The sequence below is a fragment of the Muscardinus avellanarius genome, assembly GCF_963383645.1.
Source record: "Muscardinus avellanarius genome assembly, chromosome: 13".
NCBI lineage: Eukaryota > Metazoa > Chordata > Mammalia > Rodentia > Gliridae > Muscardinus > Muscardinus avellanarius.
In genome coordinates this window covers 95,234,379-95,251,459 of record NC_137799.1, presented here as the reverse complement: position 1 = coordinate 95,251,459, position 17,081 = coordinate 95,234,379, and the positions used below count along the sequence as shown (strand labels likewise).

General features: G+C 50.6%; 1 protein-coding gene across 1 annotated transcript in view; it reads left to right on the top strand.

Annotated features, from left to right (window-relative positions):
- Nucleotides 1–316: 316 nt before the first annotated feature.
- Nucleotides 317–17,081, top strand: part of SHC3 (SHC adaptor protein 3) — a gene marked incomplete at both ends in the record, with an annotated part of 85,568 nt that continues 68,803 nt past the window's right edge. Inside the window, one exon of the mRNA XM_080708602.1 lies at nucleotides 317–688. Coding sequence (XP_080564728.1) covers nucleotides 317–688 — 372 coding nt within the window. The remainder of the gene's footprint in view (nucleotides 689–17,081) is intronic.

Here is a 17,081-nt window from a genome sequence, read left to right as displayed (position 1 = left end):
GGCCCTTGAGCCCTGGTGAGCAGTCCCCGGCCCTCGAGCCCCTGTGGGCAGTTTCCGGCCCTTGAGCCTCGGTGGTCAGTCTCCGGCCCTCGAGCCCCGGTGGGCAGTCCCCGGCCCTCGAGCCCCGGTGGCCAGTCCCCGGCCCTGGTGGCCAGTCCCCGGCCCTCGAGCCCGGGTGGCCAGTCCCCGCCCGCCAGCCATGCGCGCGCCGCGGGCCGCGGGCCTTGCGGGGCCGGGGGCGCCCTCGGGGCCGGCCGGGCAGCGCGGCGGGGCGGGCGTGTAGCGGCCCGGGCCGGGCGCGGGGCGGCGCGGGGGCATGCTTCCCCGCGCCAAGTACAGCCGCTTCAGGAACGACTCGGTGGCCTCGGTGGAGGACCTGCTGCACGGGCTGGCCGCCCAGGGCGCCGCGCCCTACCTGGTGCCCGGCGCCGCGCTGCGCAAGGCGCACGGCGATGGGCCCGGCAGCCTGGGCCACCTGCTCCACAAGGTGTCCCACCTGAAGGTGTCCAGCTCCGGCCTCCGCGGCCTGGCCCGGCCCGCCCGCCTGGCGGCCAGCTGCAGCGCGCCCAGCCTGGCCACCCCGGACCCCGGCGCGGGCCCCGCGAGCATGAGCCGGCCCGGCGACGCGCCGCCCCGGGCCCCGGCCGGAGACCAGGTGCTGGGGCCCGGCGTCACCTACGTGGTCAAGGTGGGTCCGCGGGCGGCGGGGCGGGCGGGCCCGCGGCGTCTGGGACCCCCGGCCGGTCCGGCGTCCGCAAACACGCGTGCTAGATAGAGCTGGACGGCCCCGAGCCCTCCGCGGGCACCGGGCTGGGGGGCGTCCTGTGCCCCCAAGAAAGGGCCCCGCGGCGGGCCAGCAGGCGCAGGCCACGCAGCCTCGCCTTGCACACGCAGGTCCTGGTTGCTGAAGCAGACAGATCTCAGTGGTGTTTGTCTTTCGTTCTGCAGCGAGTGGCTTCCAGCAGCCAAAGGAGGATTGGGGACCCCCCCCCACCCCAGGGATTGCAGTCTTCCATTTAAACGGGTTCAAAGGGACGGAGGGTTTGCAGCCAGGAGCCCCAGTCCAGAAAGGAGTTTTCTTCCAACACAAAGAATTATAAAACCGTGATGTGGGAATAGAGTTCTTCCTGTGTGCAAACATGGCATGGTGTTTAAGGAGCTCAGCGGGTGCTGCCTGCCCCTTGGAGCTCGGCCTCCACAGGTGGAGGCCCGAGTTGCGTTATTTCAGTCCTGCCTCTTGAAGGCAACCTTGTGGTTGAAAAGGAAACGAGACACGAGCCGTATCCCCACCTGTGTCAGTAACGTTAAGAGACCTCGGGCGGCTGGGCTCTCCATCCTGGCTGCACGTCCAAGTTAAACATTCGCCAGAGTGCATCTTTAGGTAAAATAGATCTTGGTGGTGCTGGACCCAAGATTTCCAAAGAAACAGACGACTTCATGGGTTATCTTTAACTATATAACAATACTTATAATGTGACTATTGGTGTTAAAAAAAAAAAGTCCTTTTCACCGTTGGGGTCTGTTTTAATTTGACCTGCTTTCTGAGCTTCTGAGCATGGGTAATTATGTTTTACCCAGAGAGACGCGGCTCAGCATAGGCTATGCACATTTGGCTGAGTTTATCTTAAAGGAAAATGAATATTCTTCACGGATTGTTTATTTAAATTATATATATCCAAGGACCTCAAACAAAAGACTCTAACAATTTTGAGGTGAGATTGTGATACCGGTGCTCATTCGTTACTTCTGGAGGGTGAGTATAATTGCTATTTCTTTTCAAAAAGAGCCTACCCTTAAGATAGACAAATGGCTCTTGAAAAAGAATTTTTCTGTGTATCACGTTTTATACGCTGAGGGCTCATTCTTAACTTACGTCTTTAATTCCTTAAAAAAACATCATTTTGGTCAGAATTTTGCTTTTGTATGGGAATGAAGGCAGGCGTCCAGTTCTAGGTCAGGTGCGGCAAAATAGTGATGTTTTTTCTAAAAGCAGCGTGCTCTGCTCCGCCGTTCCGCGGGTCGGGCCTTGGGAGTTGCCGGGTACCAGTGGCAGGGGGCTGGCTGGCCTGCCTTCTGCTTTTCTAGGGAAGTTTGAATCACGCAGAAAGGAAACGGGCTGTGCAAGGTCTGCCTTGCTTCTTGAGTGAATGGTTCGGATCGCCACCTGGCCCTCTGTTGGTGCACGTGTGCAAATTTCCGTATTGTCCATGTACAGTTTAAAACCACAGACTTACTTTATTGAAAATTATAAAACAAAATATAACGTAATTGGGTGTTATGTCCTGACTGGATAGTTTCTGTTGGTATCCTTACTTTGAACGACTTCTGGTATCTAGAAGTGGGAAATCTTATGATCAGGTGTTACAAAAAATCTGAAGACTTAGAGTTTGGGAAATTATTTGTTATTCTCTTTGGTATACTTTTTTCTAAATTAAATAAAGCCCCAGGTAGCTTTTAGTTTTCTGGAAAACTCATATAATAGATCTTTGTGGACTTTCTCCTCTCATAGAAATATCAACCAACAGGTGATACTGGAATATTATCATAAAAATGAAAGCAAACAAACTGCTTACATGAGAAGAAGACTGTAAATTACACAAGTGTGGTGGGTTTTGATTATATCATTTCATTTTTTTTGTGTGTGTGGTACTGAAGATTGAACCCAGGGTCATTACCTCTGAGCTATACCCCCAGCCTTGTTTTTATATTTATTTTGAAACAGGGTCTTGCTACATTGCTGAGGCTGGCCTCAAACCAGTGATCCTCCTGTTTCAGCCTCCCAAGTACTGGGATTACGGCTTGCAACTTTACTTAATGAAGGATTAAAAAAAATTTTTTTTGTGTGGTACTGGGATTGAGCCAGGGGTATTCTACCTCTGAGCTACACTCCCAGCCCTATTTTTTTCTTTTTTTCTTTTTTTTTACGGTACTGGGGATGGAACCCAGGGGCATTCTACCTTCAAACTACACCCTCAGCCCTGTTTTTTATTCTTTATTTGGAAACAGGGTCTCACTAAGTTGTGGAGGGCCTCACTAAGTAGCTGAGGCTGGCCACGAACCCGGATCCTCCTTTCTCAGCCTCCCGAATGCTGGGATTACAAGCGTGCGCTACCAGGCCTGGCTTCTATTTTATGTCTGGTTTGAAAAAGGGTTTCACTGGGTTGATGAGAGTCTTACTACTTGCCGAGGCTGTCCTTGAACCTGCGATCCTTCTGTCTCAGCCTCCCAAGTACTGGGATTACAAATGTGTGCCACCACACCCTGTTTAGGATTGAAAACTTAAAACCGGCCGGGCATGGTGGCTCGTGCCTGTAATTCCAGTACTTAGGAGGGTGAGACAGGAGGATCATGGGTTTGAGACCAGCCTCTAGTGAGACTGTCAGAACCTGGTCTCTGCTTCAAAACAAAATGAAGAAAAAGGGCTGGAGTGTAGCTCAGAGGTAGAATATCTCTGGGTTCTATCCTCAGTACAACACACACACACACACACACACACACACACACACACACGACACAAATTTAACACTGGAAAAGTTTCTGAGCAACACCAGGACTGGCATCCCGTAGCGTGCGTCCTCTGTCCTTCTGCTGGCACTGAGTTTGCTGTTAAATCACAGCCCGACACAGCCCGAGGAAGGTCAAGGTTTGTGTCCGTACCGGGAGGCCTCGCCCACGATGCTTACCCACCCTCTAAGTATATGTGACACTATTTTTTTATCCTTTGATGACAGAGAAGTGAAAGAACAAGAAAATTCCTCAGGTTAAAAAAAAAGTCAACGACAAAGAACAATAAATGTTCATTAAATTTTTACTTAAAAAAGATTGTACATTTGGACCGAACAGGCTGATGGGGCCCACAGAGGCATTGATTATGGTGCTGCTCACATATATTTGCTGTTGCTTTGGTGCTGGGGATGGAACCCAGTGTCATTCTACCTCCAAGCTATACCCTCAGCACCCTCTTTGATTTGTACTGGGAATTGAACACAGGGATATTCTACCTCTGAGCTGCACCTCCAGCCCTATTTTATTTTTATTTTTTTGGAGACAGTGTCTCAATAAGTTGCAGAGGGTCTCACTAGATTGCTGAAGCTGGCTACAAACCTGTGATCCTCCTGTCTCAGCCTTCCAAGTACAGGGATTGATTACAAGCATGCATCACCGCGCCCTTTTTATGTTTTATTTTGAAACAGTCTCGCTGAGTTGCTGGGGTGATCCTGCTGTCCCATCTTTAAATTGTACTGCCCTCAAAAGGTGGCTGGGCTCTCCGTCCGCAGATTGCTTCTGGTCCTTAACAGACCTTCAGCAGCTTACCGAGATGAGGCCCTGTTTCAAAATAAAAAGAATTGAGTCCCCAGTAAAACACACACAGACACACACAGAAACACACAGACACACACACACACAGACACACACAGAAACACACAGACACACACACACAGACACACACAGACACACACACAGACACACACACAGACACACACACAGACACACACAGACACACACACAGACACACACACAGACACACACAGACACACACAGACACACACACACACCCCCCAATCAAGAGGCCCAATTTACTTATTTTTATATGCTCTTATTGGTGCATTATAGCCTCACATCATACTGTAAGTCATGTGGACAGTGATACACGCACACAGCACTTGGCGCCCCCCGCCCCGGCTGCCTTCCCGTCAGAGCACTGAGATTGGCATTGGTATTTTCACATGTGTACACATAGCTGATGGGGGAATTCCTTCAGTGAGCCTCACTCTTTCCCCCCCCTTCCCCAGCCCACCTCCCTGGCTCCACTGAGGTTTCGCCTTCAATATCCGGAGTCCCCATTACTACCTTTCTGTGACTGGCTAAGTCCACTTAACACGATGTGCCCCAGGTCCTTCCATTTTCTTGCCAATGACATAGTTTTGTTCTTCTTTCTCGCTGGGTAGAATTTCTTTGTGTGAATGTCTCACCATTTTGCAATCCATTCATCTGTTGATGGACACCTAGGCTGGTTCCACAATCTGGCGATTGTGAATTGTGCTGCTCTGAACATGTTACCGTAGTTCTCGGACTTCAACCCCATTGCAAAGAAACCAGGAGTGGAAGAGCCGGATCCCGTGGTGGATCCGTCCCACTTTTCTGAGGAATCTCCACGTTGATCTCCACAGTGGCAGAACCAGTTCGCACTCCCACCAACAGTGTAGAAGAGATCCAGTTTTCCCCACATCCTCGCCAACATTTATTGTTTTCTGACTTCTTGATGATTCGGGGTAGGTGGACCTTCAGTGTAGTTTAGATTCATATCTGCCCGATTGCTGATGATGTTGAACATATTTTCATGTATTTATCGGTCATTTGTATCTCTTCTTTTGTGAGGTATTTATTTAATTAAATCGTCCATCTGTTGATGGGTTTTTTTTTAGGGTGAAGTCCTAAGTTCTTTGTATATTTTAGAGATCCGTCTTCTATGAGAGGACTAGCTGCTAAAGCTCTTCCCCCATTCTGTAGGCTTTCGGATGGTTTCCTTTGATGAATAGAAAAAATTTAGTTGAATGCCATCCATTTGTTAATTTTTGTTTTAATTCCCTGAGCTTTGGGAGTCTGGCTGAGGGACTTTCTACCTGCTGGGCCTATGCTCTCCTCTAGTAGCTTCGCGGTCTGTGGTCTGGCTTCTTTGATTTGTCTTGAGTCCACTCCTGTGAGGGTGAGAGGTAAGGATTTATTTCCTTTTTTTTTTTTTTTTGGTGGTACTGGGGTTCCTGGAAGCCCTTCTACCTCCAGGCTATGCCCCCAGAACTATTTTATATGTTTTTTTTATTGGAAACAGGGTCTCTTAAGCCAGCGCGTGTGGCTGGCTTCGAACCCGCGCTATGCTCCTGTCTCGGCCTCCCCAGCGCGGGGATTGCACGCGTGCGCCACCACGCCCGGCTCATTTCCATTTCCTCCAAGAGGATGATCAGTGTTCCCAACACCATTTGTTGAAAGGGCTGCCTCTTCTCCAACGTACGCACGCGTCAGGCACCTTTGTCAAAAACCGACTGGCCGTAAGTGTGCGGTGTGTTTCTGTACCTTCCATTCTGTTCCATTGGTCTATGTGTCTGTTTTTGTGACATCATGCTGTTTTTACCACTGTAGCTCTGCAGTATAATTTGAAGTCAGGAATTGTGATGAGAAGGCCTGATTCAAAAGCAAGAGTAAAAGGGCTCACTGTTGAGAGCTTTGGTACAGTGGCCAGCGTTTAGTGAGCAGGTCGACCGTGACATTCATAACGATGAGATACTTTTAGGAGAGTTTTAGCAATCATAAAAGGAGTGAATGATTTCTTGGTACATTAGACTGTTTTCCTTTTGGGACAATGCCTTGTGTTTACAAGAACTCTTTGAAAATTATTTTATTTCTTGAATGTATGACTCTGATGATATCCAGAGAGGTATAAGTCATTTGTTTTATTTATATATGTTCTGTTGCTCTGTGTAGATGAGCTTTATAAATAGCATTTGCTCTAAAATTTATTCTTATTTTCTTTCACTTGACTAAGTATCTATAAAAATATCTTAAATATTTTTCTTAGAGTCCTATTCTTTTGGCAACTGTGAGCAAATATCATAGGAAGCAGCCATTGGCGAAGTTATTTTAAGTAGATCCATGATATGTTATTATAGCGGAATTGATGAAATTTTGTCTTGGTTCTAGACTGAGACATTCCTTGATGCGGAGCTCAACTTTGAAAGTTGACTTTTTTCTTAAGGCTCCCTAAAAGGCTCATAATACGGGCAACTTACATGCAATTATTATCCAAATAGTTGAAAATTCTTTTGACATTAATGATAAAGTTACTAATTTGATCTGCAAAGTATATCATCTCTTTATGTGACACAATCAGAGATGTGTTAAATGCACACACTCCACAGTCCACCGGCATATGCACATCCCACATAAACACCACACACACACACACACACACACACACACACACGCCTTCCTCCCTCCACATCCTGCAGCTAGACAACCTGTGATATCTTTGAATGGGAGGGGGTGTTTTCTTTCTTGTTAGAAAATAGCAAATGTCATATTTCCAGAAATAACCCGATGATCTTAGCCATCCCTCTTTTTTTGTTTTGTGGTGCTGGGGATGGAACCCAGGGGCATTCTACCTCTGAGCTACACCCCCAGTCCTATTTTATTTTTATTTTGAAGCAGAGTCTCACTAGGTTGATGAGAATCTCACTACTTGCTGAGGCTGTCCTTGGACCTGCGATCCTCCTGTCTCAGCCTCTCAAGTCCTGGGATTACAGGAGTGCGCCACCACACCCGGCTATGACATCATATTTTTGAAGAATGTATGATAAATACATTCTGGTAACAGTAGTCTAGGCTGAGAGCAGGCAAACCTTCTTGAGAGGTGGGCTTCCTAGCCTACAGGCCGGTCATGCCGATGTGCTGATCCTGGGGCCCTGGCTGGGGTGACGGTGCATCAGAGTCCAGGGCTGACCTGGTGAGAGGCAGGGCACCTGGAGCCCAGCTCGTGTGGGGCTGGAGAAGCCGGCCTACCCTCTGCTGCTTGCTATCCCTGGCTGGGGCTGCTGAAGGCAGGGCTGTTCTGGGGTTTGTCTTGATGGCTTGGCGGCCGGGTGGCATTGTGATGGATGGGTCCCTTCCTTCGGCATCTAATGTGTTTGAAATGGACTGGCCGCAGGTGTGCATGCTTACCTGACTGGCGCCCTGCCGGACCCCTGCATCAGGGTGAGACCCACGGTCAGCTGGCCCAGAGGGAAGGCCAGGGAGGAGCCAGCGCATTCACAGAAACACCCAAGGGGAAGCCGGGCGTGGCGGCGCACGCCTGTAACCCACAACTTGGGAAGTTGAGACAAGAGGATCGCAGGTCTGAGACCAGCCTCAGCAACTTAGTGAGACCCTCCCTCACAGCAACTCAGGGACACCCTGTTTTAAGATAAAAACAAAGACGGGCTGTGGTATCTTAGAGGCGGAATACCCCTGGGTTCAATCCGTAGTAGTATCTCCCTCACCCCCAAAAAGAAAAGGAAACACCCAAAGGGAATGTAATGGGATTGCTTAATTCCATTACATTTAGAAATAAGATTATTACAGATAAACTGGGAAGAAATAGCGAGTCCTGCCTATTTCCAGGGTGAAGGACAAGAAGAAATCATTTTACCTTTTACCAGAGAGTATATACAGTAGGTACTGGATAAAGAATGTCTTTATGGAGCCGGGCGCAGTGGCACGTATCTGTAATCCCAGTAGTTGGGAGGCTGAGAAAGGAGGTCACAGGTTCAAGGCCAGCCTCAGCAATTTAGCAAGACCCTCAGAACTTAGTGAAATCTTTTTTCATTAAAAAAAAAAATACAGAGGCCTGGGGGTGCAGCTTGAAGTTGAAACGCCCCTGTGTTCAATCCGAGGTACAAATAATAATAATGATGATGATAATGATAATAATAATAATAATAATAATAATAATAATGTCTTTATACTGAGAGGCATTGCACACAGGAAGAGCCTACTGAGTGTGTGAATGTTGACTGTGGCGTGTGTGTGTGTGTGTGTGTGTGTGTGTAGCTGCACACCGGGGTGGATGGAGTGTGCATGCATGTGGTCCTGTAATTCATAAACCACCGCTTTCCAGTTCAGGTACCAAGCCTGCTCGCTCGTTCCCACCCGTGATCTCCTCCCAGCCCCTCATCACAGCCACGGTGCGGTGCGGGCACTGGCGCGTTCCGCAGCCAGCCTGCGCCTCCCGGCTGGGGACCGGTGACATTTCTCTCCGCGATCCTTCCCGAATTTCAGAACAATCGTGAACGGCCCTAGTTAAACTGGAGTAGGGGAGTGACCTTCTCCACCCGGAGCGCAGGCCGGGGCGGAAGGCTGTGTTTGCAGTTAGGGGTTCTACAGTGCTTTCTCGTCTTCATGAGGGAGGTCGGCAGGAAGGCGCAGGCCATTCTGGGCCCTCTGGCCTCGCCCGATTTGTGCAGACTTAGAGGACCACCTGCTGCTCTGGGCGGCGCCTCTGGCCGGAACCGCCCTCCACTGTGGCCAGGCTAGACGGGCAGCTTAGGTTGACTATGGCTTCTTCTGCCTATGCCTTTGTCGTTGTTGTTTGAGTTACAGGGGATAGAACCTAAGGGCCTTCAGTCATGGAGCTGCACCCTTAGCCCTTTTTATTTCTTATTTTGAAACAGGGCCTTGCTAAGCTGCAGAGGCTGGCCTTGAACCTGTGATCCTCCTGTCTCAGCCTCCCAAGTCCTGAGACTAAAGGCAAGGCCTGGCTCCCTGGCTCCCTTGAGCCGTGGCTTCTGGGCTCAGCGCTTGCTCTGCCTTATAGATAGCCCGGCAAGGCCCGCCACCTTGGTGGGGATGAGGGTTTCCCGCCAGAACTCCAGGCTCCTGCAAGGAGCTCAAGTGTCGCTTTGAAGCTGCAGAAATTCCAAGCCAGCGCCTCTCCTTGACCGTTAGGACGCCCGCTCCCGGAGCGCTGGCCATCTGAGCATCTCCCTAAGCCCTCAAAGCCAGACCCGAGAAAAATGCTTACAGAGCTCTCGGCTGTGGTGTGGCTGACGTTAGATCTGCGGCCACGCTAGGGGCATCCGAAATGTGCCGTCCACCCAGAAGAGCAGGCCTCTCCGAGGAGTCTGCCCACCCTTCCTTCTACCGAATACACAGAAAAAGAAGCCAAAGTTCCATTGCAAAGTGTAAGACCTTTAGCCTGCAGCAGCCCTTGGGACTCCGTGGGACTTGGCCTTCCCGCAGCCTCGCCTCCGCAGCACTCGGCGCTGAGGTCACTCTGACAAACTTCATCCCGGCAGAGCCCGTTAAACATAATCGCTTGGCATCTAGAGGGCCCTACTGACAATATGTTTAATACGATTGCTTTTTACTTAGCAAATATTACAGATTTCTCCTGCCAAGAGCCTAAATAGGAACCTTCTGTTTAAAGAAAAACAGAGCTGAAAGCGGAAGCAGAGTTCTCGCTTGGTTGAAAAAGGATCAAAGGATCAGTCCCCGCGGTGGTTGTTAGCAGAGGCACCAATAATCTGGGCCTTTATGGCTTCCACCGAAGAAGGGGTCACAGGAAGCGCGGCCTCTGCGTCGAACACGGAAAGGCGGCTGTGTTGAGCCCTGCACGTGCAAGGCTGTCTCTCCTGGAGACAGGCAAGATGTAAGTGTCACACACGTGTGTGACAAGTTTATATATATTTTTTGTGTGTGGTCCTAGGATTGAACCAGGGCATTCTATTGCTAAGAATAGCCCTTACATTTAATAAGAATTACCCCCCCCAGCCCTTTACATTTTTTATGTTTCGAGACAAGTTCTCACTAAGTTGCTGAAGCTGGTCCCAAACCTGTGACATTCCTGCTTCAACTTCCTCCATACTGGGATTACAGATATCTGTGCCCAGTTACAGTTTGGATTTATTTAGTGGTGCTGGGGATGTAATCCAGGGACATTCAACCTCTGGGCTACAGCCCCAGTCCTATTTTTTTTATTTTGAAACAGGGTCTCACTGAGTTGCAGAGGGCCTCACTAAGTAGCTGAGTCTGTCTGCGAACCGTGATCCTCCGGTCTCAGCCTCCCAAATGCTGGGATTACAAGCGTGCGCCACCAAGCCTGGCCCCTAGCCCTGTTTTATTCTTTTATTTTTAAACAGGGTCTCAGTTGGGTTTTTTGTTGTTGTTGTTGTTGTTGGTCTGGGGATGGAACCCAGGGGCGTCTGACCTCTGAGCTACATCCCCTGCCCACTTTTTTATTCTTTATTTTGAAACAGGGTCTCACTGGGTTGCGGAGGGCCTCACTAAGTAGCTGGGGAGGCCCTGGGGAGCAAGCTCAGAGGCGGGAGCGCTGTCCACGCGCAGTCACTACAGAGCGTTTGGGGCTCTTGGGGGAGGCGTGTTTCTGCTTCAAGGTGTTTGGCCTCTAAAATCGAGACAGTACTTTTTCCCTCTAATTTGCAAATTTTAACAATAATAATTTGTGGGTGCATTTTTCCCAATTTAAGATTTGCTTTTGTGTGTTTCCAAGTAAGAATTTTGATGCCTGTTTCTATATGGCCTCGACCCAATTAAAGAACAGATAGTAAATAAGTGCTGTTGGGAAATGGAGCTGGCCAGGAAGAGCACCTTTCAGGAAGCTCGGCTGGAAATGGGAATGGAGTCGACGTGGGGTCGGCGAGGGCCGGGTGTCCTTGGGCCCTACGTCTCTTGAGGTCGGCGTCTGTTTTCTCACTGTCCCTTTGTTAAGATTGATGGGATCCTGGTGCACCTGGCACATCCTGCCTCCCCCTTCCTGTCCAGCTGGGTTCTCCAGGGTCTTCTCTGGAATGGAGAAACTGCTGCGTGTGTGTGTGTGTGTGTGTGTGTGTGTGTGTGTGTGGTGGGGAACTGAGCCCAGGGGCATTCTGCCTCCAAGCTACAGCCCCAGCCTTTTTAATTTTCTATTTTGAAGCAGAGTCTCATCAGTTGTTGAGGCTGGCCTCCAGCCGGGGATCCTCCTTGTCTCAGCCTCCCAAGTACTGGGATCACAGGCTTATTTCACCGTGCTTGAATTCAGGGAATATTTTTGCTTGTGTGTGTACACTAAGTTTTAGCTAATATCAGTCTTTTTCTGTTCTTTTGTCTTGGCTAGAGTGTCAAATACAATGATCAATTCTATTGATCAAGGTTACTTTCTTGCTTCTGGTTACAAAATGATTCCTGCATTCAACCCTAAAAGAGGACATTTGCCTGTTATATATACTTTTATGAGTTAGGAAAATTTTTCTATCATCTTACTTTTCATAAATTTTAAAACACCAGAAATGGTTCTTGAATTTTGTTCAGTTTTTTTTTTTTAGCATCTGGTAAGGTAAATATATATTTTTCTCTTTCTTTGTTAATGTGGTGAATCATTTATTTTTCTAGAATTCCTGTCTGCTATCTCATCCTCTTCATTAAAATAAAAGCTCTCTGTTTTTCCCTCTGCCCACAGAATCCAATCCAAGTTCCTTTTGATGAGCATAAAATTGTCTAGTGTGGCCTCGTTTTAGCTTCTGGGCCTCATCGCTCGTCCGCTGCCCCCAGAACTCCAACCAGGTGGAAACACTTGCTTCCCAGACCCGCTGCGCTCTGGGCTTCGCTGGGCTTTCCCGCTCTGGCCCTTGTCCTTCACCCTTCTTGGCCCAGATGATGCTCTGGAGTCCTGCGGGCAGCTGCCCGTTCCCGGCCTGTGCGCCGGTCCAGTTCCGGGATGGCGGCTCAGGGTCTGCACTCCCCCGTCCTACGTACAGTCGGCATTACTGGAGAACCTGGCAGAAACCTGGTGCCAGGAACCCAAGACGAGCTCACTGGCACCCACTCTCCAGGAAGTCTCAAGGGAAAGGCCGTTTGCCCTTGGGCGATGGAGGGCCGTGAGTTATGTGATGTGTTACTGTCGGAGTGTTTGTGTCTCCCGAAATCCGCGTGTTGGGATCCCAGCCCTCAGGGTGGTGATATTAGGTGGTGGGGCCTTGCAGAGGTCATTAGGTCATGAGGGCATACATGGGATTTGGAACATTATAAAAGGGCCTAGCTGGGTGTGCTGTGCACACCTGTAATCCCAGTACTTGGGAGGCTGAGACAGGAGGATCACAGGTTCAAGACCAGCCTCAGCAAGTAGTGATAGTCTCAGCAACCTAGGGAGACCATCTCTCAAAATAAAATAAGCCGGGCGTGGTGGCGCACACTTGTAATCCCAGCCTTCAGGAGGCTGAGACAGGAGGGTCATGGCTTAAGGACAGCCTCAGCTACTACTTAGTGAGGCCCTTTGTAATTCAGTGAGACCCTGTCTCAAAATGAAGAATAAAAAATAGGGTTGAGGTTGTCACTCGGAGGTAGAATGTCCCTGGGTTCCATTCCCAGTATGGCAAAAATAAAAATTAAAAAATTAAAAAATTGGTCTGGGGGTGTAGCTTGGCGTGCCTTTGAGTTCCATCCCCAGTAACACACACACACACACACACACACACACACACACACACACACACACACACACACGCCCAGAGAGCCCCCTGCCCTCTTTCTTAATACAGCTGCCTACATATTCAGAAGGGCTTCACCAGACACTGACCTGCAAGTAGCTATACCTCTGGCTTCCAGCCTCTGGGACTCCGAGAAATAAATATTTACTGTTTAAGCCATCCGCCTAGGTCTATTTGTTACAGCAGCCTGAGCCTGCTGAGCCATGACGTAAGACCATGGACTGTGGGAATTTACCACTGCTTCGCCCTAGTCTGTTTTCTAAAAACCTGAGACCAGGTGATTTGTAAAGAAGCTTTGAGGCAGGAGTCCACACCCTGTGAGCTCGGGCAGCCACACCCTGTGAGGGCTGATTGCTGCCTCAAGTTGGGCAGAAGAGGTGGGAAGGCGGTCATTGTGATAACCCAAACCCGAGGGACGGCCTCCTGGGACCAGCGGATCCCGCGCCGACCAGCCTCGTCCTGAGAAAGCAAGAACGCCTTGCTCTCGAGAGATGGCAGCACCCAGGACCCAGGACCCACGTGCCCCCAGCCAGCAGCAGCTTCACGTGGGCTCCGAAGGAACACACCGTGTTTTCACTGTAGCCAACAGCTCTTCCCAAGACCTCCTTGGAGAAAGGGCCTGTGCCAAGTACCGGATCGCAGAAGTCCACAAACAGCCATCACGAAGTTGATCTAGGGCTTGTTTAGGGGAGGCTCTGCCACTGAGCTACACCCCAGCCCTTGTTTATTCTGAAACAGGGTCTCTCTAGGTTGCTGAGGTTGGTCTCAAGCCCGTGATCCTCCTTTCTTAGCCTCCCAAATACTGGGATTACAGGTGTGCTCCACCGTGCCTGGCTCAAAGAGCGTATTTGGCTGGGTGTGGTGGTGCAGTCCTGTAATCCCAGCACGTGGGAGGCTGAGACACAAGGATCACAGGTTTGAGGACAGCCCCAGTGACTTAGTGAGACCCTACAAAGGGCTGGGGTGTAGCTCAGAGGTAGAACGCCCCTGGATTCGATCCTCAGTGTCACACACACACACGCACACACACACGCGCACGCACGTGCACGCACATGCACACGCACACACACCTTGAGCTCTGTTTCATTTATAAATCTTTGGATAATCGCTCCTCATGCGACCCACATGCCTTTCACATCCCACCCGGCCTCCCCAGTCTATCTGTCCATGGGAGGCGTAATTAGCAGACCCATGCATCTGTCCCCCCACACCCTTCTTTAAAGCTAACCGCAGGAGAGTTTCGGCAGGGCTCAGCTTTAATGAGGTTCACGAGAGATTATTATTATATTAAAGTTCTGTACAGCCAGGGTGTTTCCAAAGAGAAGTCAGACCCACAAGTGCTTGTGAGCACACCCACCCCTAATTAAAGCGCCTGGAGTTGGGAACAAGGAAGGGGACTGAATGGGCCAATAGGCTTCTGGGGGCTGGACTGGGCGCTTTAGCCCACAGAAGGTCTGGTGGGTGCCACAAAGGTCTAGGGGGATTTTTCTGCAAACGATTTGTGATCTGGTTAAACAGGAAGAGCCGTCATTTCAACAGGAAACAAAGTCCATGTTCCAAAGGTGTTAATTGCCTGGTAAGAGGTCGTGTGCTGACTTGCATTGTGATGTTAGCCCGTAATGCACCGATAAAAGCTTTTTAAGAAAAAATAAAGCGGCCAGTGTGGGCTGGAGGTCCTGGAGGAGGGTGTGGGGCGGGAGGGGCTCTGCGCGGGGAGCTCTGGGGGCTGGGCGAGCTCGGTGTCTGCAGCGGCTTGGAGGCTTCCTCCTGCAGCTGGCAGCTGGCAGGGAGACCCGCTGGGTACCAGTCATCACTCGCCTCCACCTTGGGCTGTTGCTGCTTAGAGTTGAACACACCCAGCCGGGGCTGGACTCCGTCCAGATTCCTGGGTGTCCGGGAGGTCCCTGGTGAGGGGCACCAGCGCGTGGCTGGCCTCACCTGCGCCGGCCGACCGCGTCCTACCGGCTGACTCCTGCCCCCACAGGCTCTGCCCAGCGGAGGACAGTCCTCGAGCGGCTGGACGCCCGCTCTGCCCCGAGTCACACGCCTCTGACCACTGGCATCCCAGAGATTCTCCCGTCTGTGTGCACTGTGGTGTGTGAATTACACCGAAGAGACCCTGCCAGGTGCGGTGGCACACACCTGTGATCCCAGGATTTGGGAGGCTGAGAAAGGAGGCGCAGGTTGGAGGCTGACCTCGGCAATTTTGTGAGATACTCAGCAACTTAGAAAGACCCTGTGTCTAGATAAAAAATTAACGCCGGACGCGGGGGCGCGCTCGTCATCCCCGCGCTGGGGAGGCGGAGACGGGAGGATCGCGCGGGTTCGGAGCCAGCCGCGCTGGCTTAAGAGACTCTGTTTCCAAATTAAAAAAATATAAAATAGGTCTGGGAGTGTAGCCTGGAGGTAGAAGGGCTTCCAGGAACCCCCAGTACCACCACCAAAAAAAAAAAAAAAAAAAAAAAGATAAAATAAGTAATAAAAAAGGCTAGGGTATAGGTCAGCGGTAGAATGCCCCTGTGTTCAACTCCCAGTGCCAAAGAAACAAAAACCACAAACAAATGCCCTGCTCAGAGTAAAGAATATGACAGAATTGTGATTGGGGCCAGAGTTGGCATATATTTTATTTTTAGGATCTGTCCTGTCTCAAGGATATTTCTGGTCTTTAATTCATGCGCTTGTACCACCGAGAATAACTTTATCTAAGATACTATAACTCTGCTATTCTTTTTTTTTGTTTGTTTTTTGTTTGGCAGAACTGGGGATCGAATCCAGGGGCTACCTCCAAGCCCTATTTTTTATTTTTATTTTTTGAAACAGGGTCTCACTAAGTTGCGGAGGGCCTCACTAAGTAGCTGAGGCTGGCCACGAACTTCTGATCCTCCTGTCTCAGCCTCCCGAGTACTAGGATTACAAGTGTGCGCCACCTCACAAACATATGCTTCTCTTCTTTTTTTTTTTTTTTTGCTACTAGTGACGTTCTATCTCAAAGCTATACCCCCATCCCTTTTAATCTTAAAACAGGGTCTCTCCTGGTTGTGGAGGGCCTAAGTTGCAAAGGAGAATGACCACAAAACCGTGATCCTCCTGTCTTAGCCTCCCAAGTACTAGGATTCCAGGCGTGTGCCGCTGTGCCCAGCTCTGCGCATGGATTTCTTGTGCACTGATAACAGACAGACCCTCAGATGCCAGGTCAGGTTAACAGACTGGCTGATGATCGGTGGGGTACAGGCAGGGGGAACCCAGGCTGAGAGAAGTGTGTGGAAGAGCAGGTGACCCCTGGAGGGGCAGGGAGAGGGTGCTTGGCAACCAGATTTGGTTCCGGGGCTGAGCTGGGCAGGGCGAGCCGTTGGTGTTATTCTCTGGCTGTTTGGGGGTGGCCGTGTCGGGCTCAGAGGCACCCAGAACAAGGCCAGTGTGTTGGCTGGGCGATGAGCCTGTGCTGAGGATCCTGTAGGAGACATAACCTGGAGTGGTCCCTGAGGTCTGGCGACACACAGGCCTCTGTACTGGGGGAGCCTGGATCACTGGACCGGAAACCCCAAGGCAAGCGCCATACATAGCCTGTGCCTCAGAGATGCCTGTCCTCAGCCTTTCCAGCCAGCCGAGGACAAGTGCCCAACCCAGTGGCGCCAGGGTCAGGTCTGAGTCGGGGAGGCGTCCAAGGCTCAACTAGGACCAGGGATGGCTCAGAGACTGACTGCGCAGGCACCGGGATCTCTGCCAGGCCCTTTGCAAATGTCCATGCCTGGGCTGGAGGATGGTGCGTTTATACCGATCGTGTGCAGGAGTCTGGGCTCTTTTTCTAGGTTCCTTTCTCGATGCCTTCCTTCCCAGGAAAGATGAGGAAGGCTGCTCCCTCTGCCCATCAAATAGGACTGGAACACTGGCTGGCAGCCTGGGTTCCAGGCACAAAGAAAGAGCAGAGCCGGCCATGTTGGGGCCATCGTGGCTAACCATTGTGTCACAAGAAAACCAGTGCTCAAGGACCGCGGATTCATTTCCCAAGACTAAGCAGCCCTGTTTGCATCAGCGTGAGGGCGGGCTGGAATAGTAGACAGGAAAGCACTA